This window comes from Notamacropus eugenii, chromosome 2, assembly GCF_028372415.1.
Source record: "Notamacropus eugenii isolate mMacEug1 chromosome 2, mMacEug1.pri_v2, whole genome shotgun sequence".
Classification (NCBI taxonomy): domain Eukaryota; kingdom Metazoa; phylum Chordata; class Mammalia; order Diprotodontia; family Macropodidae; genus Notamacropus; species Notamacropus eugenii.
Window position 1 is genome coordinate 410,910,902 of NC_092873.1, and position 27,450 is coordinate 410,938,351.

The following is a 27,450-nucleotide window of genomic DNA, read 5'->3' on the forward strand; positions in this document are numbered from 1 at the left end:
TCTTCATTTTCTGTATAACTGAGGTAAAATGTATAACTAAACATGATTTTATAACTATGAACATCAGAATTATATGACTACAAAATAACTTTCTCCTGTCTTTTAATACATATAAGAAATAAATGAACAATAATCTAATGTATGATTGTTCTCTTATACTTTTATGAATTAGAAAAGACAACAAACACATATAGAAGTATGTGGCTAGGGACAAAACCTATGATTTCATTAGTATAGAACTCTCTTGTGAGGAAACTCCATCTACCATTGCTGGTTTCCACCTTCTCTGCAACTTAAATCCTTAAATTTCCCTAGTGCACCTGAGAGGTTATGTGCCTTCCTCAAGGTCACACAATCAGTTATATGTCACAGCAGCACTTAAACCGAGCTCTTCCTGGCTCTCAAATCAGCTCTCTAGCCTTTATGCCATGCTACCTCTCTGAATAGGTGGCCAGGTAGCTCGGTGGATAGAGTATTATTGAGTATTGGATCTGGAGTCAGGAAGACCTCAGTTCAAATCTGGCTTCAGACACTTACTAGCTGTGTGAACCTGGGCAAGATACTTAACCTCATTTTCCTTAATCCACTGGAGAAAGAAATGGCAGACCACTCCAGTATCTTTGTCAAGGAAACTATGGTCCTTGGGGTCACAAAGGGTCAGACATGACTGAACAATCCCCTCTGAATAAAAGTATGTTCAGAATTAATGTAAAAAGAATAAGTATAAAATTGCTAAAAACAAGGTATTTTAAAAGACAGGACATTAGTGGTTGAGGGATCAGGGAAGCCTTTATGTAAATTAAATGTGATATTTTTAATGGGCTTATCATAATGCCTGCTATAAAGTAGGCACTCATCAAATGTATCTTTTTCCCCGTTCTTTCCCCCTCAGCCCCCATTCCAGGGTGGTTACTTCTTAAAAGAAGAAAGGAATTCTTTGATGTAGAGGTGGAGAGAGAATACATTACAGACAAGATGAATGGGAGCTGGTATGTGAGGAACAGAGAAGAGGCTCATTTGCCTGGATGGTAGCTTATAGAAGGAGTAATGCACAGTGAGCTGTAACAGGAAGCACCCCAGGATACACAGGAGGGCCTGCTGTACATGTTCTTAGATCTGCGTTTCTAAAAGGAAAGCAACTTTTGAAGGGTCAACAATCTACTTTAATCAAGCATATGTATTACTCACTTAGTTTAGGGGAAAAAGTGAGCATCCTGAACTTCAGAGAAAATACAAAAAAATTACAAGCAGAAATTATTAATAGAAAGATCAACAGACAGGGCCTCCAACTGTCTGACTGTAATCAATACATACATCATTACCAGAGAGAGAAGCACCAGTATCTGGGTTTTCAAAGCTAGAAGGCTCCTTAGCGGCTACCTAGAGTGTCATCTGGCACATGGACCTTCTTCCAAAAAATAAGCCCCAAAAGTGAAATCTCACCACAGAGCTGGAGGGCATGTCCCTTGTGACCCAATGCCTCATTAGAAATTAACAAAAGGTATCTGAGGCCTATTAATGGGTGGAGAAGATCTTTAACTCTTCTTCTCTCCTCCCCTCCTACTATTATCATTACATGAGCCTGGAAAGATAGGTTGGGGAAAAGTTGACTAGGGTTTTAAAAGCTAAATAGAAGAGCTTATATTTTAGAGGTAATACACCAGGGATGACAAACACAGGCCTTGAGAGCCAAATCAGACTGCAGTCTGTTTTTGTAGTACCCTGGGAACTAAGCACAATTTTAAAAATTTTTAAATAGAACAAAACTTTATTTTAAAATGTAAAAGCCATTTTTGGCTTGCTTTTATGTATGAATATCAACTGTGAGGCCTGGTGCTACTAGTGTTGGTTGAATAGGAAACAATAAGGTCAGATCTGTGCTTAAGAAAAATCACTTGGACTGAAATTTGTAGGATGTCCTCAGATGGAGAGATAGATTCCTGAGGCAAAAAGATCAATGAGGAGACTATTGTAGTAATCTAGAATAAAGATTATAAAGATTCTAATTAAGGTAGCAGCTATATGAATTGAGGAGAAGGTGTTAGATATCTGACATGGTGGTTAGGGGTGTAAATATGACCAATTTGCTATGCATGCCACCATTTATAAAATATGAATATATACATTAAAATGTTTTATATACATGTATAAATCTTTCAGTGCTCCAGAATTTCATGAATTCATCCCTGTGGATACTCCCTTAATGTAATCCCAACTCTCAAAATATTCACAATAACCTTGACCAACTTCTCTAAAATTATCTTTTTTGTTTTCAAGAGACAGGCATGTGGTATCAGTCTATATTCAAAATCTTTCTAGGTTGATCAGAACTTGTGTGCCTCTGGCATAACTTTTAAAATAAAGTCTAATGGCTCCTGGTCACCTCTACGATCAGATACAACATCCTCTTTAGCATTCTTTGGGGTCGTTTTGTTCTTTGTAATTTTACAACATTTGCTTTGTATTGTTTTGTAGTTGCACATCTCCATTTACATTGTTGTCAGTTTGCATATTGTTTTCTTGATCTACTTAGTTCATTCTGTATCAGATTGTATAAATCTTTTCATGCTTCTTTGTAGTCTTCGTATTCCCCTTCTGTCTGTGTGTCTGTCTGTCCGTGTTTGCCCATCTGTCCGTGTGTCTCTTTCTGTCCCCATCTGTCCATGTTTCCCCTGTCTCTATATGCCCCATCTGTCTCTCCATATTTCCCCACCTGTCTTTGTGTCCCCATCTGTCCATCTCTAGGGCCTCTTGGAGGACCTCCCACTGTGGTTGCTGGCACCTTGGATGGTTCCTGTATTTTCCCTTTCAGGGCACTGAGGCCTATTGCTTGTGTTCCTTTGAGCATTATACTTCATCTGTGGTCCCTGTCTAGGTCGTGGCGTAGCATCAGTGTTCCTGCATCCAAAATCTTCTGGGCCTATTTCTTTTAAGCAATTTGTTACCAGGTTGGATTTCTTCTCGTATGTTCTCCACCACACTCCATGAGGAGTTCATTTAGGGGATTGTGGCCTAGTTCCTGGGGTCCCTCTTGACCCCTGACCAAGAGGCTGTCTACTCTCCAGTTCCTGTTCATGGATCATTTTAATGGGTTGCTACTGGCACCCCAGGTGGGACCCCATGCTGTGAATCATCCCTTAGGTCTTAGACTTTTTTTGTGCAGATTCCTCTTCTCTTTCCTGGGTCTTGATTTCTGGCCATTGGGGGTACTCTGGTCCTTTCCAGAGTGTATACACTGGATCCATCCTGGGCCTCTAGGCAGGCTGTGGATATGTTCTGGGGTGTTTGCTAGAGCCCGTCCTCAGTCCCCCACTGTGAGTGATTGAATTCGGGGTGGATCCTGTCTGTCCATTTCCTTTTCTTGATCAGGGGCATACTTTGGGGGAATTCTGGCCTAGTTCTAGTGGTACTTTTCCACCATTGTAATTTCTCAGGTCAGCAAACTGTTGGTGTATCCCTATAAAGGAATCTGGCCCAGATTGCAAGGTAGGCCCCCCTGCTGTGAGGGCCTGGCCCATGGATAGGATTTTGGGGAAGATTCCTCTACTCTCTCCCTGGATCTAGATTTCAGGCCCTTGTGCTTCCTCTGTGCTCCTTTCTATGTACAGCGTGCAGTTGTCCTCAGCAGACATACAATCTGTGGATAGATTTCTGCTATCTTTGTTTTCAAGAGACAGGTATGTGTTCATAGGCTCCCTATTGTGAATGGTTGGATTCTGGGTGGATGTGAGCTGTCCATTCCCTTCCTTGACAAGGGGCACACTTTGGGGGTACTTTGGCCTACTTCTGGCTTTGGTTTTCCTCCATTGGACTTTCTAAGATCTGCATGCTGTTGGTGGATAGATGTGAGGGAATCAGGCCCAGACTGCAATGTAGGCCCCTTTTCTGTGAAGGCCTATGGTTTGGGTGGGATTTTGTGGCAGATTCCCTTTCTCTTTCCCTGGGTCTCCATTTCCAGTGCTTCTGGTCCACTTCCTACTTTCCCTCCAGCCGGAAGGATTGCTTTGGTACCACGTGTAGTCAGTGGAGATATTTCTAGGGTGTCTTGTAAAAGCCCAAGTAGCTGGTTTACCTACTGCTTCTGCGTGGGTTTTCTTGTACCTTCTGACTCTCTTTCACTGGGCAGCTGATTTAGGGAATTCTGGTTGAGATCCTATTGTCAGTCATGACTGAAGGAGTATTGAAGGTCACAAGAACTTCTTTTGACAGATTTAAGGGGATCTGTTCTGTGATCTATTGAAGGGTCTCCTGCTGTGCCTTTGTGCTCCAGGTTTGGGGCTTTGCTTCAGATTTATCCTCTTTCATTCTATGGCATACTTAGCAGGGAATTTGCCCCACCACTGATGAACCTCCTTATCCAGGAGACTTTTACCAGTACCTACAATGTCCCTGGATCAATTTCTGTGGGGTTCCCTTACCAGAGCCCCTGGGCTAGTCCATGTGTCCGCATATGTCTGTCTGTGTGTCTCCAATCTGTCCGTGTGTCACCAGTCTGTCTGTGTGTCCTCATGTCTGTCCGTGTGTCCCCATCTGTCCATGTGTCTCCTATCTATCATTGTGTCCTCTATCTCTCCATGTTTCCCCTACCTATCTGTATGTCCCCCATCTTTCTGTCCATGTATCCCCACTTGTCTGTGTGTCCCCATCTGTCTGTCTGCATGTCCCCATCTGTCTTTCCATGTGTCCCCATCTGTCCATTTTTCCCCGTCTGTTCGTTTGATGGCTGAGGATGAGATCTTGCACAGCTCTCTCTTACTCAAAACAAAGTGAAATGCAAATCATGTCATCATTTCTCTAATGTCATGATCTTTTTCGAAAACAAAGGACGAACACAAATTGTGAGTAGACTGAGCTGCCTGATTGAGGTCCCAGCTAGCTTAGTAACCCAGCTTGTCTTCTCCCTTCTGTCCCCCTCTCCTCTTCCATTGACGTATACTGGCTAGATCCCCTCCTTCCTTCCCTCCCTCCTTCCCTTCCTTCCTTCCTTCCTCCAAAACCTTAAAACCAGTGCACTCTGAAGGCCGTAGGTTTAACAAGTCCCTCCCCAAGCTCCACTTAATGGCTGGCTTACAGTGATTATCAATAGTAACAATTTCACTTTTCCTTCCAGCTTGATTTAGTTATTTTTTTTCTCTTGTTCATTAAAAGGGCCATTCCCTGACTGCTTCTTAAAGAAGCCTATTCACTCAGTGATTGTTACCTCCTTCTAAGTGAGTACCTGAAAAGACCAGCCTAAAATGGTCGAGGTCTCCCATTGCATCATGGGCCATTTTCAGTCATCCTGATGAATATCTGGTCACTGGACCCAGATGGCTCAGGAGGAGAAGTGAGGCTGGTGACCTGCACAGCCCTCCCTCCCTCAAAACAAAGTCAAGTGCAAGTCATGTCATCATTTCTCTGATGGCATGGTCTCTTCGGCATTGAAGGACGAACACAATTCATTGTTTCTACTTAGAGTTTATTAATATTGCATTGTGTTCATTTGCTACAATTGTTGTTTAGCCATTCTCCAATCAGTTGTCAATCACTTTGTTTCAAAATGTTATATGATTCCAATTGTTTTTCAGAATGAATATACTGATTGACAGTTCTATCAACAATATGCTTGTGTGCTTGTCTCCCCACAACCTCCGGCATAGACTGTTTCCATGTTTTCCTTCTTATTAAATTGTAGGTATGAAGTTAAAACTGTCCAAGCTCTTTTGATTTGCACTTTTTATCGGTAATGATTTGGAGTGCTCTTTCATGAAATTTTTAGTGATTTACAGTTCATCATTTGAGAACTATTTGTTCATGTCTGGACAATTAACTTATTTAAAACAAAATCACTTTTGGTTTTATGTATTTATGTTATCTCTATATCTTGAATAATAAACCCTTTTCCATGGAATTTGATACAAAAGTGTTTTATCATTCCACTGCTTCCCTCCTTATGCTAGATGCTTTTATTTTATTTGTGCATTAGATTTTAAATTTTTGTGTATTCAAAATTATCCATTTTGTTTCTTGAAATTGTTCCTATCATATATTGGATTAGACTGCATCTCTTACCTGTAACTGTGAGAGGTATATGATCTGTTCTTCTGAAGTATTTTTCATAGCATGATCTTTAATATTAAGTTCACATACCATTTTGAATCTATTGTGCAATATGACACAAGAAATAAGGGCTTAAGCCAGAGTTTTTTCCTAATTCAGTTTTTCTAGTTTTTCTAGCACTGAACTGTTGAATTCCATTGTTTCTGATTCTTTCTTCTCTAGTCTGTTTGATTTACCATATGGTTTTGATGACTGCTGTTTTGTAATATAAAATAAGTAAATACTTTTTGCCCTTTAAATCCCTACCTTTCGTTGTTTCCTTTGAAATTCTAGGTCTTTTGTTTTTTCAAATAAATTTTATTTTTACACCTATGATTTCTTTTTCTTGTCTTATTGCTGTTCCTTATTGGGTAGAGTGGTAATTCCCATTATCCCCTTTGCTTTACTCTGTATTTATTGAGAAAGCTTATAGTGTTTCTCTAGTATATATGATACTTTTGATTGTAGGTAGATATTTTTTATAACATTAAAAAAGGTCCTTCTATACTAATATTGTAGGCTTTAAGATTGTAGTTTTTCAAAGGTTCTTCATCTATTCATAATTGTGTTGTTTCGGAAATTTCTGCATTTTAATATAGTTAATTATCTTAATTATTTTTCTAATGTCGAAATACCTTTGTCTCCTTGACCTAAATCCAATATGATTGTAATGATATTTGGATATATTTCTATAGTCTGTTTGACCAGATTTAAACATTTTTAAGTTGAATTACATTAATTTATGTTGGTCTTCAGTTCTCTTGTGCTTTATCCTTCCCGACTTTAGGTATTAATACAATTTTATGTCATAAGAAGAATGTGTTAATATGTTCTTTCTCAGTTTTTGAAACTAATTCGTATGGTATTGATGTTATTTGTCCTTTAGAACTTTAATACAATTTTGTCACTTTGTTAGGACTAGAAGTTGGTTCCCTCTCCCCCCTAGTTCCTTTTTAGCTGGTCCTGAGATGAGATTTTTATTGAACATCCCTTTTTATTCTCTTGTTACTTGTTTATATTTCTGAAAGTGTTCCTCTGTTTCTTTTGTATTTTTAACTTTAGCTGCCTAATAAGTTCAGATAATTTTTTTTGTGATTTCATCTTGTCTAGTTGCTATTTTGTTGTTTTGATTTTTCTCTTCTATTTAATCAAGTTGTTTTCAAAGAACCAGATTTTAGTTTTTTTATTTCTATATTTTTGAGTTCCAATTGATCTCTTACTTTAATTTCTAATGTTGTATACCTTTTAATGCATCTTTTTGAAAATAATAGTCATGTAATTTATTGACAAATTGATAGCCATGTAATAAATTTTTATGACTATAATTTTGTTTTTGTATTTCTATCATAACAGTTAATGTCATTCTTTAGTGTCCTATTCACATTATTAATCTTGCTTTCTTTCCTACTTGTGATGTATCCTAAGAATGTGAGTCAATGCCTATTAACTAGGATATCATGTCACTGTGAGCAGAGAGCTTAGTAAATATCTATAAATAGTTTGTAAATCACCTCTCCTATGTATAAAAAGTTATAAAAGGGCAGTACTTATCTCAGACATAGGAAGGAAGTTAAGGAGAGTTGGAACAATGCAAGTCTATAGCCCTCCACTTGTCCTTCAGAGGCACAATGGACCAAAGGTTGACCATCTTCTTTTGTGAGTACTGTGTCTCTTGATAGAGAAACATTAAATGTTACTGTGTTAAAACTTAACATTTTAAAATTTTTGTATGCTTTGATTCGTGAGTATTCATTTAAAGGTATGAAGATTAGCATTATACTAAGAACAGTGGAGATCTGCGTTTATTTGATGCCATCTCTTAATATTCAGATGGTTATTCTTAAGGGTTTAAAAAAAAAATCAGTAATAGCTTTCCAAATGAATCCACAAATTTTTTCACCTCTTGTTTTTAACCAAATTTGTTTAATCTCCAGGAGAGAGGACATTTAATACATAAAATGATCATCTTTAAGTAATTTGACCAGCAGTAGTGATAGAAAGTATTGACTGTTAAAGAGTTGATATATTTATTCAACCATTTACTTAAGTATTTAAAATTCATATCTTGCTTTCTTTTTTAATATTTGAAATATATAAAATCCTAATTCTAGAGGCAATAAGGGTAATTTTTGGTTTGCACAGAGTATTTACCAATAATACATTATTGGTTCAGACTAAAAAGTTTTCATTACTACCTGTTCTAAGCACGTCATAGGATTCAGCACTACATAATTTGATTTCTACCCCTTAATATGACAACATTTTTGTTGCTGTTTTTGAATTAAGGATTTTGAAGATACCAGATTTTCATTACTAATCTTTCTCTTTAAATTAAATATTGGCATCTTCTTTGTTTTTATAAGACATTTGTCTTTTTAAGGATACCTTTAACACTAGCAAAGGTTATACTTGGGAAAGTTTTGTTGTTGTCATTGTTCTTTAGTAGAATTCATATTTATGTAGTGCTGGAAGCTTTTCAAAATGCTTTCTTTACAACAAGTGTCTTAGACTTGTTTCTTATGAATAATATTTGGGCACTTGTGGATCATCCTTGACTTCTTTCTCACCCTTCATATCCAGTCAGTGGTCAGTCAAGTCCTGTCATTTTCACCTCTAACATTTCTTATATAGACTTTTTTTCTTTTTGACTCTTTCACCAATCTGATACAGATGCTTTTACAACCTAACACCCTATTGAAATAGTCTGTAGTAATATTGTAACATTTTATTTCCTTGCCTCTGGTCTCTTCTCACTCCTTTCTATCCTCTATGCTGCTGTCAAATTGATCTAGCTACACTGTTCATCTGACCATACCCCACGCTCTTTCTTCCCCAAATCCCCATTCAGTAAGCTCTGTTGGTTTCCTAATGCTCCAGGATCAAATATGAAATCCTCTGTTAATGTTCAAAGCTTTTTGTAATTTAGCTCCTTTCTACATTTCCAGTCTTTTTACACCTTACTTTAACCATGTACTCAGTGATCCAGTGATGCTGGTCTCTTTGCTGTTCCTCAAACAAGGCTCTCTTTATCTCGTGACTTTGGCCATTTTCACTAATAGACCCCCATATCTGGATTGCTCTCCCACTTCTTTCATGTCTCTTAGCTTCCCTGGCTTCCTTCAAGACCCATATAAAATCTCACCTTCTATAGGAATCCTTCCTCATCTCTTTTTACTGTACTTCTTTCTCTCTTAGTTATTTCTAATTAATTCTGTGACATAGCTCATTCGTACATATCTGTTGAAATTTCTCCCCCATTAAATTGTGAGCTCCTCAAGGGCAGAACTGTCTTTTGTATCCACAAAGCTTAGCACAGTGCTTGGCACATAGGAAGTGCTTCATAAATTCTATGTAAAGGATTTCAATATTTGAGGTGACAGTGATATTAAAAAGTGTTGGGGAGAACCCTAGGTATAATTTTTTATGGAAGATTCTTATTTCAGGTTTTTTTTTCCTTTAGTTACTCTGGGAAATAGAATATAAACTCCAAACTTATTTGAGGAACTACAAAATGCCTCCCTTAATTTTGCTTCACTTTTGTTGTTTAGTCATTTTAGTTGTCTGACTCTTCATGATCTCATTTGGATTTTTCTTGGCAAAGATACTAGAGTGATTTGCCATTTCCTTCTCTAGCCTTTTTTTTTTTTAACATATGAAGAAACTGAAGCCAAAAAAGTTAAATAACTTTCCCAGGGTCACACAATTAAGTCTGAGGTCAGATTTGAACTCTGGAAGATGAGTTTTCCTGACTTCATACCCAGTGCTCTATCCACTGAACCACTTAGCTGCCCTTTTTATCATGGGATTAAAATGACAAGAGCAAAGATATACCTCTCCTAATATGTTAGTTATTATCTGTAGGACCAATGATTTAATGTTTCAATTTACTAAATTACTTTAAAAGAGTTATAAAAATGTTATTCTTTACTGCTTCCCTTTGAAGTAGGCAGGTGGTTACTGTTCTAGGCAAAATTTTATTTCTTTGGAGTAGCTAAATGAATTAGCATATTATATATTCTAAAAATCTGATTTTGAAACTTCTTGTACCATTGGAGAAGGTATGCAAACCAGTATCTTTTGCTGTCCCATAATCCATGCCAAAAATCCCAAATTATGGGTTTTCTCCAGTTTTCTAGGCCCTCTTCCATTCTCCTTATATACCCATTCTCTTGGTAACCTCATCAGCTCGGTACAGGTGAGTCACAGATCTATATTTCCAGCCCTATTCTTCCTTCTTTAGTGTCATTTGCCTGTTGGACTTTTCAAACTAGATGTCCTGTAAGCATCTTAAACTTAACATGTCCAAAATTGAACCCTTTATCCCCTAGCCTCCCTTCACAATTTCCCTGTTTCTTTTTATGATCCTACCATTGTACCAGTCAAAAGGTATGCCCAATTTAGTAATGTTTTGATCATAATTCCAAATTACTTAACAAAATAGGTGGACCAAATTCACAGCTCCACCAGCAGTAGATAAATATTCTTCCTTTCTCTCAGCCCCTTCAACATTTGTCACTTTGTTCTTTTGTCAGCTTTGACAGTATGATGGCTATGGGATGGAAGCTCAGGGTTGGCTTTGACTTGCATTTCTTTAAATATTAGAAATTTGGAGCATTTTAAAGAATGTCTATGTAGATATGTGGATTTTCTTCCCTGGCGAACTGCTTGTTTTTTTATGCTGCTTCCTGAATCAAAATCATTGTTGGTAATATGCTTTACAGCCTACTTAACACCCACCATGAGGATTCCTTTGACTCATCTGCAATTTTTATTCTGTTTTGCAAACTGTTTTCCTCACAAAATTTTTGTTAAGGATAGAACAAGCATTATCCCTATTTTATGATAAAATGAGACTCAGGTACCTTGTGACTTGCCCACTATCATATGGTTAGTTGTTATTACTGGTGAGAGAGGTAAAAATTTGGAAGTAATTTGTATAGAAATTACTATTGAAGGTATGAAAGTTCATAAGAGCTGAAAAATGAAAGAATGTAAAGAAAGGGAAAAAGGCTTAGGACAGGGCTTTGGGGAAGCAGGTGGGAAGAATAAACAAAAAGAACAATTAGAGAAGAGACATAAAAGTGTTCTCTAGTGTGAGATGCATAGGCCTTTGAGAAAAGAGTTTCAGTAAAATAGTAGTGTGGAGCTAGCCATTCATATCACTACACTTTCATTCTATATACATGCATAAGGTCAAAGTAGTTGCTGTTTGTGGGAGAAGTCAGACAAGAATGGAGGTGGCATTTGACTTGGGTTTATAATAATAACTATAATTAGCATTTATATAATGCTTTTAAGGTTTACAAAGTGATTTATATATTATCTAATCCATATAACAGTCCTGTGTGATACGTGCTATTATTATCCACATTTTATAGAAGAGAAAGCTGAGAATATAAGCAACTTGCCCAGGGTCGCAGTATATGTATGTCATTACTAAACTGTAAGTTCTTTAATGGAAATTCTTTTGAATTTCTCGTCTATAAAAACTACAAGTGTTTAATAAACTGTTCTTAGCAGAGAATACACACACATATACACACACACACATATACACACATACATACATACACATATTTAAAAGATGTTAACAAACTAGTGCAAGTGACAGAAAAGACGCTGATAAGCCCAGACCTTGAGTTCATCTTATTTTCCTATAGCTATCACTTCTCCTATAAAAATGCTTAGATTTAGTTCCTTACTGAGAATTTTTACATGCACTTTTTTCTCATTTTCATTTTTGAAACCATTTCTTTTTTGACATTTAAACTTTATAGAAACAATATTCATCATTTAGGAGTCTCACCCCCCCCCCCCCATATTGTTGTCATTCTCCAGTTAAGTTTGCACCATCTGATTTAGACTTATTTAGATGATCTATAGGCCATCTTCCCTTCTCTTAATAATATTTCTCTCTTGCTTTATCTGCATAGGCGTAAAATCTTTAATTGAGTTGTTTTCTCTCCGAATCTTTGATAATTTCCATTTCCACCACTTCTTTCCCTCTATTGCTTACTTTCCAACTCCTTCCTCTTTGATATTTGATCTGTAGGAGTTGCTTTTACCTTAAAGCTATCTCAGCCCCCTCCCATACTGGAGAATTCATTTTTCACTGTCCTTGGTCTCTGAACCAGGTGTATGAGGATAGAATTGGGTCCAGTTGGATTATCAACACCCTTTACTTCCAACCTGGTGGATCTCTCTCTTTCGCTCTCTTATCTCTGTCTGTCTGTCTGTCTCACTTTCCTTCACTTTACCAAGTCATTCAACCTTGCTAGAGCTTGATTGCTGCAAGAAGGGATTTGCTTTTTTTGCTGATAACCTTGTTTTAGGGTTTTTGATGTCTTAGATCATGGAGACAGTTGAATTTATTTTATCTCTTGCTCCTAATTCTTATTTTGCAGAGTTTTGAGAAATTGATCCGCTTGAGGATATGAGAAAGTATCTGGCTTTTAATGTTGTTTATCACTATAAATGTCATTTTTAACCATGCCCAATTCCAAAATTGAGTTCACTCGTTATACCATTATTGAGTCTATTGTTAGAGCTCAGTCCAGGTCAGTTATGGTATCTAATTTGATTCTTTCTTCTTCCATTAAAAAAAAAAAAGTTCTCTTCAGGACCTAACAGAGCCCTTGTTGTGCACTCAGAAATCACTTGTTTGATTCATTCATATAAAATTAGAGGTGACCAATTTCTTTTACCTTGCCAAAGTTTACTTTTAAATTTTGCTGGAATATTAAGATTTTAGAGAATACAAAAACACACGGCTTTATATTTGGACGTACTGTTTAAATATAGGTTTTGCTGTCGTTGCCTCTGATGGCTGTATTATTTATTTGTATTATTATTTATTGTTTATTTATCTTATTTGAACTTTTTTCCCCCAACTTCTTTCACAATATGGCCAGTTTTTGAAAGTTCTTCCAAAATGGCAAAGTTGACTGTGGAAATTTCTGGAATCAGAATTGTTGTATATTATCATCAGTCTCACGTTTGTGTCTTCTTTTACTAAACAAGAGCTTTTCATGCTCTCCCTTTTGTTTTCTTTCTCTTATTCCCGTTACTGTCATCTACGCAAATACTTCCAGTTGTCTCAAAAATATTTGTAAAGACCTCAGCACATGGTAGGTGCTCTATAATGCTTATTTTCTTGCCCTCCTTTTTCCTGTTCTTCCCCCTTTAATGGGACACAAACACTAGATTTGGAATAACAGTTCTAGTGGTTCTGATATTTACAATGAGTTTAAGAACTTTGGCACAAAAACAGAACAGGATCTAAATAACAGTGTCAGACTATAGTATATTAGAAGATTTGAACAGAGTTCAGATCTGGGTTAATGGGAGAATGATTATTATGTGTGCTGTAAAATTTAAGATATTGGGTTTAATGATCTCTAGGCTCCTTTCAAGCTCTTAAAAACAATTTTGCAATTCTGTGTACTTCCACCATTACCTTTGAGTATTATCAGTTCTCATTCCTCATTGCCACCCTTTCTCTGATCTACTGAGGCTAAACCTAATCACTTTTCATGAAGATTTCATCACCACAGGCTCTAATGTCATTAAATAAAATTTTCTTCAGTGAATTAAAACAGATAAAGATTTATTGTACATACTAAGAAATAGTTGCTTTCTGGGACCTTCCAAATAACTCATTGTATTACCAGCAGAATTTCTTTTACTTATTAAAGACTCCAGTTTGCTTCCAAGGTGGGAAAGGTTTGAGGATTAATTTAGTTTAGTTGTTTTTTTTTTAAAGAAAATTAGTATGTTGGTTTTTTTTTAAAAAATATATTCATTTTATTTATTTTTAATGTTCTACAATCACTACTATAAAACTTAGATTTTTTTCCCCCTACCTATTCCCCACTAACCCCCTCCTTCCCCAAGACGGCATACAATTCTATATAGGATCTACACATACATTCCTATTGAATACATTTTCATTATAGTCATGCTGTGTAGAAGAACTAAAATAAATGGGAGAAATCATATAACAAACCAAAATATAATACACACACACACACAAAATGATCTGTTACATTCTGCGACTGAATTCCATAGTTCTTTCTTTGAATGTAGAAGGCATTTTGCCTTAGAAGACCATTGGGATTTTTTTTTTTTATGTCCTTGCATTGCTGTGAAGATCCAAGTCTACCAGAAAAAAACTCTCACACACTATGGTCGTTGCTGTGCACAAAGTTCTCCTGGTTCTACTCCTTTAGCTCAGCATCAGATCATATAAGTCTTTCCAGGCCTCTCTGAAGTCTTCTTGTTCATCATTTCTTATGGCACAATAGTATTCCATTACATTCATATACCATAATTTATTCAGCCATTCTCCAGTTGATGGGCATCCCCTTGATTTCCAGTTTTTGGCCACTACAAAGAGGGCTGCTATAAATATTTTTATACATGTGGGACCCTTTCCCATTTTTATGATCTTTTGGAGATACAGTCGTAGAAGCGATATTGCTGGGTCAAAGGGTATGCACATTTTTGTAGCCCTTTGGGCATAGTTCCAAACCACTCTTCAGAATGGTTGGATGAGCTCACAGCTCTACCAACAGTGAATTAGTGTTCCAACTCTCCCACATCCTCTCCAACATTTATCATTTTCCTGTTCTGTCATGTTTGCCAATCTAATAGGTGTGATGTGGTACCTCAGAGTTGTTTTGATTTGCATCTCTCTAATCAAAAGTGATTTAGAGCATTTTTTCATATGATTATAGATATTTTTAATTTCTTCCTCTGAAAATTGCCTGTTCATATCCTTTGGCCATTTATCAATTGGGGAAGTAGGGTTTTTTTTTTTATGTAAGTCCCATCACTAATATGTTTTATATACATTTTGCTAATTTTACAGTAATAAATTGAAATGTGTGTCAGAAGTAACCTGATGTTAAAAATCTGTGTCACAAATTAAATTGACTCTTAGGGGAGAATACCAGTAATTAATGTTTTAAAACTTAAAAACTACTACAGTTTTGGGGTTTTTTTTGCCTTGAACAATGAAAGTGATCTCAAGATTTTCAGCATTTCTCGGTAGGCTTTTCTTCATTTTTTGTAGTGAATTATTTCTTCATTACTACAGAATAGGTCATGATTCCTTGCTGCATGTTAATTACAAAGCTGTTTAATAACTCTAAGCTTCCCATGTCTGCAAAGTCCTATTTTTAAAAATATTAACGTGGCATTGTTATTGTTGCATAGCAGTTAAAAATTAGTAACACACCATAGAAAGGTAAAGATACTGTTAGATATAATCAGTGAAGTTCTAGGAAGAACAAGACTAAAATTAGGAATTGTATGTGATAAATTACATGCTGAGTTGGGATTGTTTCATTCTTTGTTTATATGTTCCCTGTGCCTGTCTGAAAGGCATTTAAGTTAAATTACCAAAATAATATACATTCATATTAAAATTTTCATCTGATAAAATATAATCATTAATCTTACCTGCTGGGTGCTGTATTCATTCTAATCATGTTACGATAAATCAACAAGCGTTTATAAAGTTACCTGCCATGGTCCAGTCACTCCTCTGGGAATACGAAAACCGAAAATTATGTTCACAAACTTATATTTTATTAGAGGAGACAGGAAGTATATATTTAGTGTGAAAAGGCACTAAAGGTTAGGGAAATTAGGAAAGTCTTCATATAGAAGGTATAGGATTTTAGTTCTTTGTTGAAAGAAGTATGGAGTTCCATGAGATAAAAATAATAAGTAGCATTTATATAATACTTAAGAGGTTTGTAAAGTGTTTCTCAAATACCTTATTTCATCTGCCACAACCCTGCAAGGTAAGTGGTACTATTATCACCTCCATTTTACAAATCAGGAAACTGAGGCAAAGAAAGGTTAATTAACTTGTTCAGGCTTAACATAGCTAGTAAGTGTGTCTGAAGTTGAATTTGAACTCGTCTTCCTTATTCCAGGTCCTGCAGTGTATTATTTGTGCCACGTAGGAAGGGTATTATGCATTCCAGGTGTGAATAATACGAGGTGAATTGGCGAGTATAAACAGAAAAAAGGTCATCAAAGAAAGATGGGTTGTTCATCTAATTAGGGCAAGGGATGATCAGTGGCAGCCAGAGTGCTTCACTGGGTATACAAGTATCTTTGCCATATCAAGGGAAAAGTAAGGAAGTCCTTTAGCACATTTGATTCTCCCCATACCCTAAACATCCCACACTTTCTGTGTGAATATTGAGTTGTCATCTGCACTGTTGGTTGGAGCTTCCAAAATCCTGGGGTCACAGATCAGTTTGAGTTCAGAGAAAGGCTATTTCTTAGGCAAGGGAGTAAAATGATAGATAAATATCATTGCTCATAGTCTTAGGAAAAGCTCAAATACTGAGTTATACTAGTTGCGTAAATCATTCAAGTGAGCATATATTTTAAGCCTCTCTAAGCCCTAAGCCAAAATCAACTAAAAGCCTACTTTTGAGCCTAAAATGATGATTAGTAGCATTTATCTTTGTGTCTGAAGTAATACAGCTTATTTTTATTTTAATAAATATGTACAATTAATTAACAAATGTATTGATAACATGACATAATTATTTACCATATTTTCACTTGGCAGACAGTCACAGCCAGAATCACTTAAAAAACTCAGCGTATTGTAGGTTTACTTCTGTATTTGTGAAAACTCCATCTTGGACTATCTAGATTCTCTCACAGTATTAAGTAAATTCTCTTTTCAGAAATCCTATTCACAAGATAAAAATGAATACAGCTTTATCAGCAAAGATCTCTCCATTGCCCTTCTCTGTATTTATCATCTGTTTATTCATTCAAACATTTATTTTATCCCACTGGCTTCTTCCGCAGAACAATAAGACACTATAAAAAGGCCTCATAATATGTATAATACAGCAAAACAGATTTCCAAATTGACCATATTTAAAAATATATCTCATTCTACATTTTAATTTCATCATGGAGTCATAAAACTTTTTAAGGGAATTAAAAAAAAATTTCCACTGAAAAACATGAATTAATTTTATAACAGCTTACTTTTCTGATAAATTGAAGGCCCTGCTTATGGTACATACATATTAGCTGTGTAATACCAGGCAAATAACTTAGTCCTTCAGTGCTCTAAGCAACTCTATAAGATTTAAATTTCAGAGAGGGTAATGACTTTCATTATTAGAAGGAGCTTCTTCACTAAGAATTTTTGGAAGGGGAGGTGCTTTCAAAATCATATTGTAGTACCTGACCCTTAGTCTGTAAATTGAAAACTAATCTAGATGAATAATGATGGGAAAAGCTTCCACATAATGATTCTCTTGGTGATTTGGGGGGGCAGGGGGACTGGAGCAGGAAAAGAGGGAAGACTTCAGTGTAGTTTTTTGGGAGGATGGACATTTTTCTGAATAATGCATTATATGCATGATATGAAGTAAACTAAAGTTCTTCAAAATCATGAGCTTGGTAATTTGTTTAACTGATTATTATAGTTTCCAATTTCAGAGACTTAAAAGCCTGGAATTCAAATGTGGCTTCAGACCCTTACTAGGTACTTTATGATTCTGGGCAAGTCATTTAACCTGTGTCACCTCAAAGTACGGATAATAATAGCACCTGCCTCAAAGGATTGTTGTAAGGATCAAATACAGAATGTCTATGCAGTGCTTCACTCCCTTCCTCCCTTCCCTCCTTACTTACCTCCTCTGTCTGGAACTAGTTCGCAGGATAATTGCCTAGCCAGAATGGTGGAAAATTTTGGATTTCTAGTGGAGTACCTCTGTTTGACAATTGTCCTCACTCCTTCCATTTTCTCCCTCTCATTATCTGTTATCAGGCAGTTTAGCTTAATACCTTATAACCAATCAGCAGCTTTATTTGGTGGATTCCTGTTTTCACTTTTTCCTGTTTGTCTTTTTCTTCCAGGCAACTCCAAGAACAGCAGCGTCAGAAAGAGATGGAAAGGGAGAGGCTGGAGCGTGAAAGAATTGAGCGAGAGAGGTTGGAGAGAGAGAGGTTAGAAAGGGAAAGACTTGAACGGGAGAGAATGGAGCAAGAACAACTTGAGAGAGAGCGGCAAGAACGCCTAGAACGAGAAAGGCAAGATCGGGAGAGGCTTGAACGGGAAAGACAAGAAAGAGAGCGGCAAGAACAGTTAGAAAGGGAACAGTTGGAATGGGAGAGAGAAAGAAGAATATCAAATGCTGGTAAGAAATTCATACACTAGGCTGTTCTTTGGGACTTGAGGTGTTTTGGAGTTATTTCACTTCTCATCATTTGAAATTAATTTGGGAATAAGTAGCATGAAGTAGAGAGTTTTTAAAAAAATATAAATTATAAAAAAAATGTAAATTGAATATCATCTTTTTTTCTTTTACATACCTTTTATATTGTTAGACTGGAATAAACTATATAGAAAGTTTTAGTCTGGTATTATCCTAATTCTGGATTCCTGATTTGGCTATAAGATGTGTTATGGAAGAATATTTTGGATTGTTTAAACTGGTCATAAATTACCAGTCTGTGAAATTGTGCTAGATCTTCTTAGACACCACGATATCAGAGTTAAGTGTGGTGGAGAATGTAATTTACTCAATTGTACCCTGGTATCTCCAAAAGTTGCCTCAACTCAGGAATCAGAAATATATTTACAGTATAAATAATTATGGGTATAGCTAAATATTTATAAATATTTTCCAGGATTGTGTTTTTAGTAAAAATTAGCTTATAATAGAAATCCAAAGTTGTTGTAGCTAACTCAAGTTTAAAATATATAGATATAGGTAAATCTTAAAACAATTTTAAACTGTTGGAGACTTTTGTGGGTGCACCCCTTCCCCTCATACATATATAGTAAAAATTCTTAGAATTCATTACAGTGCTCAGCACTTTCTGATTAAGAATGATAATGTGTTGAAATCATTTAAAATTTAGAATATAGTGCATTTTGGAACAGTTGTATTTTAGATTTAATAAGATTTCACAAAATTAATATTAAAAATTGTATTCTGAGATATCTTGTTTCTTAATACTGTCAGTGTTGCTCTATCCACAATGAATAGCTTAGAAAATTAAGGAGTTATACATAAACGTTGAGAAGAAAGTTTCTCTCTGTTGTACAAATTTTTGCTAATTTAGTGGGTTGGGTTTTTTTGGTGGAGGGGTTGGTTTGAGAAAGAGCTAATTTTTACTTCTATAATTTTTCTATCCTTTTGATAAATTTCATAATGACAGGTTCAGAATTTTTAACCAAAAAAGAGAAAAAGGTCTTATAGAAGGACCAGGTAAATCAATATATATTACCATTTAATTTCATTGTTGAGAAACATAAAGCAAAAATTTTGTTCTGCTCTAGATTTCAAAATTTGTTTATAAATTAAAATACTGAAAATTGCTAAAAAGTAGCTATTGACAAACTTTTCTAATAATAACTTTCACATATGCCTAATCCTCTGGTACTAACTATAGTCTACATTTATACATTTTATTTGAATGCTGGTTTTGTTGCTTCATTAGCTCCCTTTTTCTCTCTCTCTCTCCTTTTTTATCCTGTCTTTTGCTGCTGCTTTCCATCTTCTGTCCAGCTCCATCTTTCGACAACTCCCTGTATAGTGCTCCACTTCCTGAATATTCCAGTTGCCAGCCTCCTTCAGCACCTCCTCCATCATATGCTAAAGTCATCTCAGCTCCAGTGTCAGATGCCACTCCTGATTATGCTGTAGTGACCTCTATACCACCTACTTCCACACCCCCTACACCACCACTACGACACTCAGCGACACGTTTTGCAACCTCTTTAGGTTCAGCCTTCCACCCTGTTCTGCCCCATTATGCTACAGTTCCTCGTCCTCTGAACAAAAACTCTCGACCTTCTTCTCCTGTGAATGCACCCCCTTCTCAGCCTCCAGCTACGAAGCCTTTTGCCTGGTCTGCTTCAAACTTTGCACCCCTCCCTCCATCGCCTCCAGTTATGATTAGCAGTCCTCCCGGCAAAGCTACTGGTCCAAGGCCTGTTCTCCCTGTCTGTGTTTCTAATCCGTTGCCCCAAATGCCTCCGTCACCTACTGCACCCAATGGGCTTCCTGATTCTGTAATATATCCAGCACCTTCACCGTCTACCTCAGGTCCAGCAGCTCCACCTCCGCCACCACCACCTCCGGCACCTCCACTGCCTTCCCTTCCGCCACTGTCCTACTCTGGACCTCAAGCTTCTCCTCCTCCAAGCACCCCTATTGCCTCAACTCCCTCATCCAAGCCTAGTGTTCTCCCTTCTCCCTCTGCAGCTGCCCCTGCCTCTGTTGAGACTTCTCTAAACTCTGTGCTGGGAGACTCCTCTGCTTCTGAGCCAGCCTTGCAGGCAGCCTCTCAGCCGACTGAAACTCCGACCCAGCAGGGTAAGGCTTTTTTTTTTTTTTTTGCTGCTAATTAACTAATCACTGAATATCAACAACTTTAATAATTGCCTTGAAGGATAAGGAAAATGCTTTCTTAGATGTTACAGCTTGATGGAATGTTTAAGAGACTTTAACCTTTATCACAACCACTTTGTGTCACTCCACTAGGTTACATATGAGCAACCTTGGCTTGCCTCAAGACACAGGCAGATAAGTGGCAGGCCTGGTACACAGATGTCGTGATTCCTATCCCAGGGTTATTTCTACTATGCCACACTATAGAAATACACTACAATGAGCTAGTAGCAGTAATAATATTGTTTTGTTTAAATATAAGATGTAAATGAGAATTAGATTTTTTTGCGTGTTGTAAAAATGGTACCCATACCTGAATGTTGAAGTACCAGGTTATTATGAATGCCATTTGTTAACTTCCATATTAATTTTTGGTACTTAATTCCCAAGTTGTCCATGCACATTAAAATATATTTTGGAATTTTTATATATTATAAAAATAACCTGTAATGTGAACTGGAAGACAGGCTTTTGGGAATTTCTAATCTAGACTTTAGTTAGACCACTGAAGTGCCACTGCCCTGTCTACCTTTTCATGTTTAATATATATGCTTATATTCTTATAGTACTATATAAAGTTATAAACTATAAAACTTGCTCCAAATAGTTTTTATAAGAAAAATTATGGATATATCCATTAGATATGAAAAGAAAGCTTTCATAGATTAGAATATTTTTAGTTGTTAAATATATCAAAAAGGTTGCATGACATACGTAGTTGTTCAAGAACTAATTTCAGACCTAAGACAGCCTGAATTCATATTCTACTTCTGACTTATCATGATTATTTGACCTTGGACAAATTACTCCATTTCCCCCCTTTCCCCCCCTTCCCCAAGCTCTAAATAAAGTGATGAAATAAAAGTTGTAGAGAGGGTTTCCTTATCTATCAGCAGGTTCCCTCAATCAGTGAAATCACAGATCCATCGTCTGTCTCTGTCTCTGTGAAGTATATTAAGTAAATTCAAAATATTTGTTGACCTAAATTATTTAGTAGATTTGCGTTGAAGGTGCTTATAGTAAAATTTTAGTTTCAAAATTCAGCTTTATAGAATGAGTTTGAGAATGCCTATGAAAAGTGAGCAACTTGGTTATAGTGACATGCATATATTTATTTTGATTGCTTTATTCATTAATGTCTTTAAAACACATAGTTGGTGCTGTATAGTCAGTCTAATTAACCCCATGTGTCCTGTCACAGCAAGCATGCTTTGAGTGATGGTATATTTGCTCTCCATGTCAGCTTCAGAAAGTTAGAAATCTACCCCAGACTTAACTAATTTCCACAGTGTGTTATGTATTGATCCCATGAATTTGTCGTTCTTTATGTAAAAAGTATAACATCAATTATCTTAAAGTATACCTCTTTAGATCTGAGGGGGGGCATTATTAAAATCTCGTATTCTAGGATTATATGCCTAGATGTCCTGTCAATATGCTTCATGATTTTATGAACTTAAAATATCACTTTCATCTTGTTCTTTCAGACAGAAAAGTATTTTCAAAATAATCTTTACACGTATCCCTTTGTCTAATTTCTTTGTTGTTGGTGTTAAATAACCATTAGGAGATTTCTTTGCAGATTCAGATCATTCTTATTGCTCATTTCAGACTTTTAGATTATGCTATAATAATAATGTTTCATTTGGTTCCAAAATGTTATTTTTCTTTGCTCTTTTTTAGTTTTCTTACGGAGCATTGAAAAGGAGCAGGAAGTATTTGAGGCCAGATGATACTTTGGGTAGTCAAAAATTAGTTTCTAGGGCATTTCATATTATGTTTTAGGTGTCCACTATGATTTTCACCCTAGATGTGCATATAGTTAGGCTGGAAGGGAGATGGGGAAGATTTTGTCTTTAAGAACAAGACTTCAAATAGCATTCTTTTGCTTTGCGACAGAGAGATTGTAGCAAGTGGCCATTAAACCATTATTCATCTTATTATATCCCCAGTAAATCCTCAGTGACCTACATTTAAGTAAATAAATAGCTGTATCGAGTTTGTGTAGAATTAAATAAAGGGTCTGCTGCCCTAGGGCCACTGATCTTGGTCATGAATTCACTCCTGAGGTTTGAGCCCAAATCCTTTTGACCACATTGTTGTAAGAACGCTGCCAAAACAATGACATGACAACCCCTGTTTGCCTTACTATCTGTATAAAACTCTTCGCTTCAGTATGAAAACTGACTAGCTAAAATTGGATGTTTCTGTAGATTGTTTGAGTTTAAACAGTACTGCCTACAACTGACTGGGTAGTTTTTCTTTTTGATATCAGGTAGATGTGTCTTTTTCAAAATTCCTATTCACAAAATGTTTATTTAGATAACTTCTGTTGTGTTAGTATTATTGAGAGTCTGCTTTATGTAATAGAAATTTTTGACCATTAATAAAGCCTTTTCCTAATTATAACATTGAACACATGTATTATAATTTAATTTGTGTTATTTCAATTTTTATTACATTCTAGACACTTGCAAGTAATGTTTCTTATTAACCTTATAACTTATACGCTTTTGTAATACTTTTTATTAGGTGTTGTCCTGGGACCACCTGCACCTCCTCCCCCTCCACCACTTCCACCTGGTCCAGCCCAGACTTCAGGGGCACTCCCTCCTCCCCCTGGTCCACCTCCCCCACCCCCACTTCCATCTTCTGGGCCACCTCCTCCACCACCTCCACCACCCCTTCCTAATCAAGTGCCCCCTCCTGTTCCTCAACCACCCCCTGCCCCTCCACTTCCAGCCTCAGGATTTTCTGTGGCATATATATCAGAAGACAATCGCCCTTTAACTGGACTTGCAGCTGCAATTGCTGGAGCCAAACTTAGGAAAGTTTCACGGGTAAATAACATCTCCATTTTTTAAATTATCAAACATTGTTATTCAATGAACTTGTTGTATAAGGAATGATTCCAGTAGTTGTCAGTAAGAGTCACTGATGCCTCACTCTACCTGTTAAATAAACAGTGGCTAGAATACACTTGATTCTGATGTGCTGTTGTTAGATGTTGTCACTTGTTCTGTTTTGGAACTAGGTTATGAACAAATATAGCACTTAGAAATTTATTACATACCTATATGTTTATATGTATGTTTTCATTAAGATTGAGGACTCCTCTAGTCCAAGTGGAGGAAGTGCCATCGGAGTGAACTCGACTTCAGCTAAAACAGACACAGGTCGTGGAAATGGACCACTTCCTTTAGGTGGTAGTGGCTTAATGGAAGAAATGAGTGCCCTGCTGGCCAGGAGGTAAGTTGAGAACTTGATTATTTAATACCTGTGCCTACAATAGAGAATTTGAAAATGAGATTTGTTACAAGTACTATTTTTTTTTTTACTATTTGAGAAAGAATGTTCTTTATATTAAAAGATGGATGATTTTGTTTGGTTTTGGTTTGTTCTAGAAGAAGAATTGCTGAAAAGGGATCAACAATAGAAACAGAACCGAAAGAGGATAAAACTGTAAGTTGGTTAATATGATGCACTTTGTCTTAATACATGAAATCAAGAAAATATTGTAGTTAAAAGAGTCATATTAAAGATAATTTAAATATGTCAGTTAGAAATGGATTTTATTAAATGCTGTTTGTCAATGCAATATGTCATTACTGTTTAAAATGTTGGATATTATTTCTCAGTTCATGTTAAATTTGTAATGAAGTGAATTGTCAGCTGTCTGATGTTAATTGTCAGTATGACATAAAAACAGAAGACTGAGAGTCTCAAAACTTCAGTTCTGCTATTGTTTAGCAATAGTGAGCAAGTAATTTAATCTTCCTCTGCTTCAGTTTCTTTATCTATAAAATGAGCTGAGATGAACTTAGATGATATTAAAGATTGCTTTCAGCCCTAAGATTTTGTGGTTGTGGTCATTAATGATAAAACTATCTTAGCTTTGTCTGTTGTGTTTGACTTTGCCTCTATTGAACTCAGATAATTAGATCCAAGTCAAAGTCATAAGAACACATGGAAAGAGAAGAGGAAGAATGTAGAAATGGGGCTAAGAGATAATAAGGTTCAACAAAAATAAAGAAAGGAAAGATGAGATGAAAAGAGATAAGTGAAAAGAGAGTTAAGTGTAATCGGAGGATTTTGAAAGGCTATGTTTTCAGTAGATTTGATAAGTGATATACGCTTTCCATTTTATTCAGGAAGATGCAGAACCTTCAGCTTCTAAGACCTCTTCAACAAGCACACCTGGTGAGTGCCAATTAAATATCATATCTTCCTTTAAGTCTTTGAGAACATATGCAGCTGACATGGTGACTGGTTGGGGATAGGACAAGGTGACAAAGATTTCCAAATTAAAACCTCCTCAAAAGAAAAGGAAGTTGTGATTTATATTTGTTCACTTGATTCCAAATAGAAACTATAAAAATAAACTTTTGAACTTGAGACTGAAAATTCATCTCAAGAGGGGTTTTTATTTCCTTTTTATCATCTACCTAGTCACCTGCAAAATGATTAATAAAGAATTGACTGTGCAGATAAAAATTAGTCTGAACATTTAGGTTTGGATTGAAGATTGACCTTTACCATTTCTCCCTTCCAATTCAGCACTGCATGTTTACCGCTTATTCAGATTCTACCTGTACTTCAAGACCCCATTGACATTTTACCTCCTATGAAGCATTCCTCAATTTTTCACCCAATTTTTTTTTTTCTAATTTTCTTTATTCCTGGCCATAGTATGCTATGTCTCTAATATCCCACTCATCTTACCCTATCAAAAAAGAGAAATTTTCTTGTGATGATGAGAACATTGGATTTAGAGTCAGAGAACCTGGATTCAAATTCTCCCTCTACTACTTGCTACCTTTGTGACTTTGGTCAAATCATTTCTGCTTCTCACCCCTGTAAAATGAAAAATAATATAAGTATTACTTTAAGCACAAGATATGGAATTAAAGCCATAAATTGCACTTAAAAACTGAGAATTATACTTTAGATTTTATGTTAAGATAATCTTGTTTTCTTTTTACCTCTAAATCTATGATGCTGTGAAATGAAGTCTGGTATTACTTGTATTTAATGAAGTCATGCTGGCTTTTAATAATCATTATCTCCCTTTCTAATTGCTCACAAAACACTGTGTTCTAGAATTTTGCCAGGAATATAAATCAAGTAAACTGGCTTATACTTTTCAAACTCCACCTTTTTCCCTTTTTTGAAAATGAGCACATTTCTTCTTCTCTAGCCCTGTGTCACCTGTCCCGTTCTCCAAGGTTATTTGAAGATTGTCAACTCTCTAATCACAGCTCCCAGTTCTTTCAGTATCTTAAATATAGCTTTTCTGGGTCTAATGACTTGAACTTATTGAAGGCAAAAAGATACTGTCTCCTCATGTATCTTGAGTTTCCATTCCCTGCTAACCCATTTTATGATCTATCCTTCCTAGTCCAAGGATCATTTTCCTTAGAAAACAGAAACAGAGTCATTGTTGAGCAGTGCCACCATTCTTGTTCATTACTGTGACCTCCCTACTCGACATTATTTTTCTCCTTTCTTTGATTTTCCTTTTGCCAACTCCCATATACATAGTAAAAGTAATTTTTAAAATTATTATTATTATTTGTGGTTTTTTTTTAGCATTTGTTGCCAGTCTCATTTTATTCTAACTCTTAGTGCTTCTGGTATAGTTCTTCCCAGAATCTCTTATCTTTTTATCTTCATCATCATTAATTGTCCTTCCTTTGATCTAATATCATTTTAAAAAAAACTGAATTACCTGATGAAATTTCTGTGCATATAAATCAGCGTTTCTCCCTTTTCACTAAAATAATTTCTTCTTGTTTGTTCATAATTTTATTATCGAGAGCTTTTTGCTTCCTTTTTAACAGACTCCTCCATGAAACCTCTTACAAATCTAAGACACATCAGATTATGCCTGGCTCGCCTTTCTTCTGTCACATTCTGTAATACAATGATTATTCATCCCTAAGGTTCCTGACATTTCTAAACACCTAATTCCTAGAACGTGTTACTTGAGGTGAGAAGTTCCTACCCCACCATCTTCTTGGTTTCAGTAGTAGCATTACCCTAATTCTCCCTCCATTTCTGGGTTCCCTTATTTCTTACCCCCTCAACCCTACTTTTCTAGTATCCTCCACATCTGTCCTTTCCTTCCACTATGTCCTGTGGAATGCCTGCTCCATAGTTAACAAATTTTCCTTTCTTTCACCTTTACTTTTCTCATTTCTCCCTATATCTGGGACTCATTGAGATCTGCCCTTTGCCTGGCAACATTATTTCCCTTTCCAGCACAAGCTTCATTTTCTCTCATCCTCATCTTCCTTCCCCCAGCTTCACTGGCCATACTGGGGGAGTCATATACTATTCCTTGCTCCCAATTGATACTTCCAGACTCTCCCAATAACTCTTAGCAGCTTCTTCTCATCTAAAAAATGTTTAAATATCTAGACCATGGTGGCCATTATCTAGCATGTCCCAAGTTATTCTCCCTTCTTTCTCACTCAGTTCAGTTGCTAGCTACTTGCCTTCCTCTCCACTCTGACTCCTCCTGCCTTCATGTTAAGATTCTTCAGCATACATATTCATTTTCCCTCAAATTTCCTAGTTTCTAATCTACTAAATTTCCATTAGTTGCTCTTTTCCACCTCAGCTGCACACAGAAATGATCATAACCTTGATCTTGCCATCACTTATAAATGTTCAATTTCTGTGTTCATGAGTCCTTTTTCTCATCATAACCTTTTATCCATCTTTCCCCGTGCCTGGCTAACCCCTAATTGTAATGGGCTGTTCTCTTCTCTGGTCCAAGGTTTAACCCCTTAAGTGAACCAGTTCAGTTCTGCACCATTCCCTGCTCGCAAATATACACACACACCTCCCCCCCACCCCCCATTACCAATCATAATTTGTTAAATGTCAACCCTGAATTTCAGCTTCTACTTCTATACAC

General features: G+C 36.2%; 1 protein-coding gene across 9 annotated transcripts in view; it reads left to right on the forward strand.

Moving 5' to 3' along the window:
• ENAH (ENAH actin regulator) overlaps nucleotides 1-27,450 on the forward strand; it is a 158,522-nt gene that overhangs the window by 114,625 nt on the left and 16,447 nt on the right. For 4 of the 9 annotated variants that reach the window (XM_072647711.1, XM_072647713.1, XM_072647712.1 and 1 more), the window contains 6 exons: nucleotides 17,986-18,266; nucleotides 19,644-20,453; nucleotides 23,061-23,368; nucleotides 23,632-23,777; nucleotides 23,933-23,990; nucleotides 24,680-24,728. In XM_072647711.1, the coding sequence (XP_072503812.1) occupies nucleotides 17,986-18,266; nucleotides 19,644-20,453; nucleotides 23,061-23,368; nucleotides 23,632-23,777; nucleotides 23,933-23,990; nucleotides 24,680-24,728 (1,652 nt within the window). The remainder of the gene's footprint in view (nucleotides 1-17,985; nucleotides 18,267-19,643; nucleotides 20,454-23,060; nucleotides 23,369-23,631; nucleotides 23,778-23,932; nucleotides 23,991-24,679; nucleotides 24,729-27,450) is intronic. The other 5 variants (XM_072647716.1, XM_072647718.1, XM_072647717.1 and 2 more) reach the window with 2 other exon arrangements.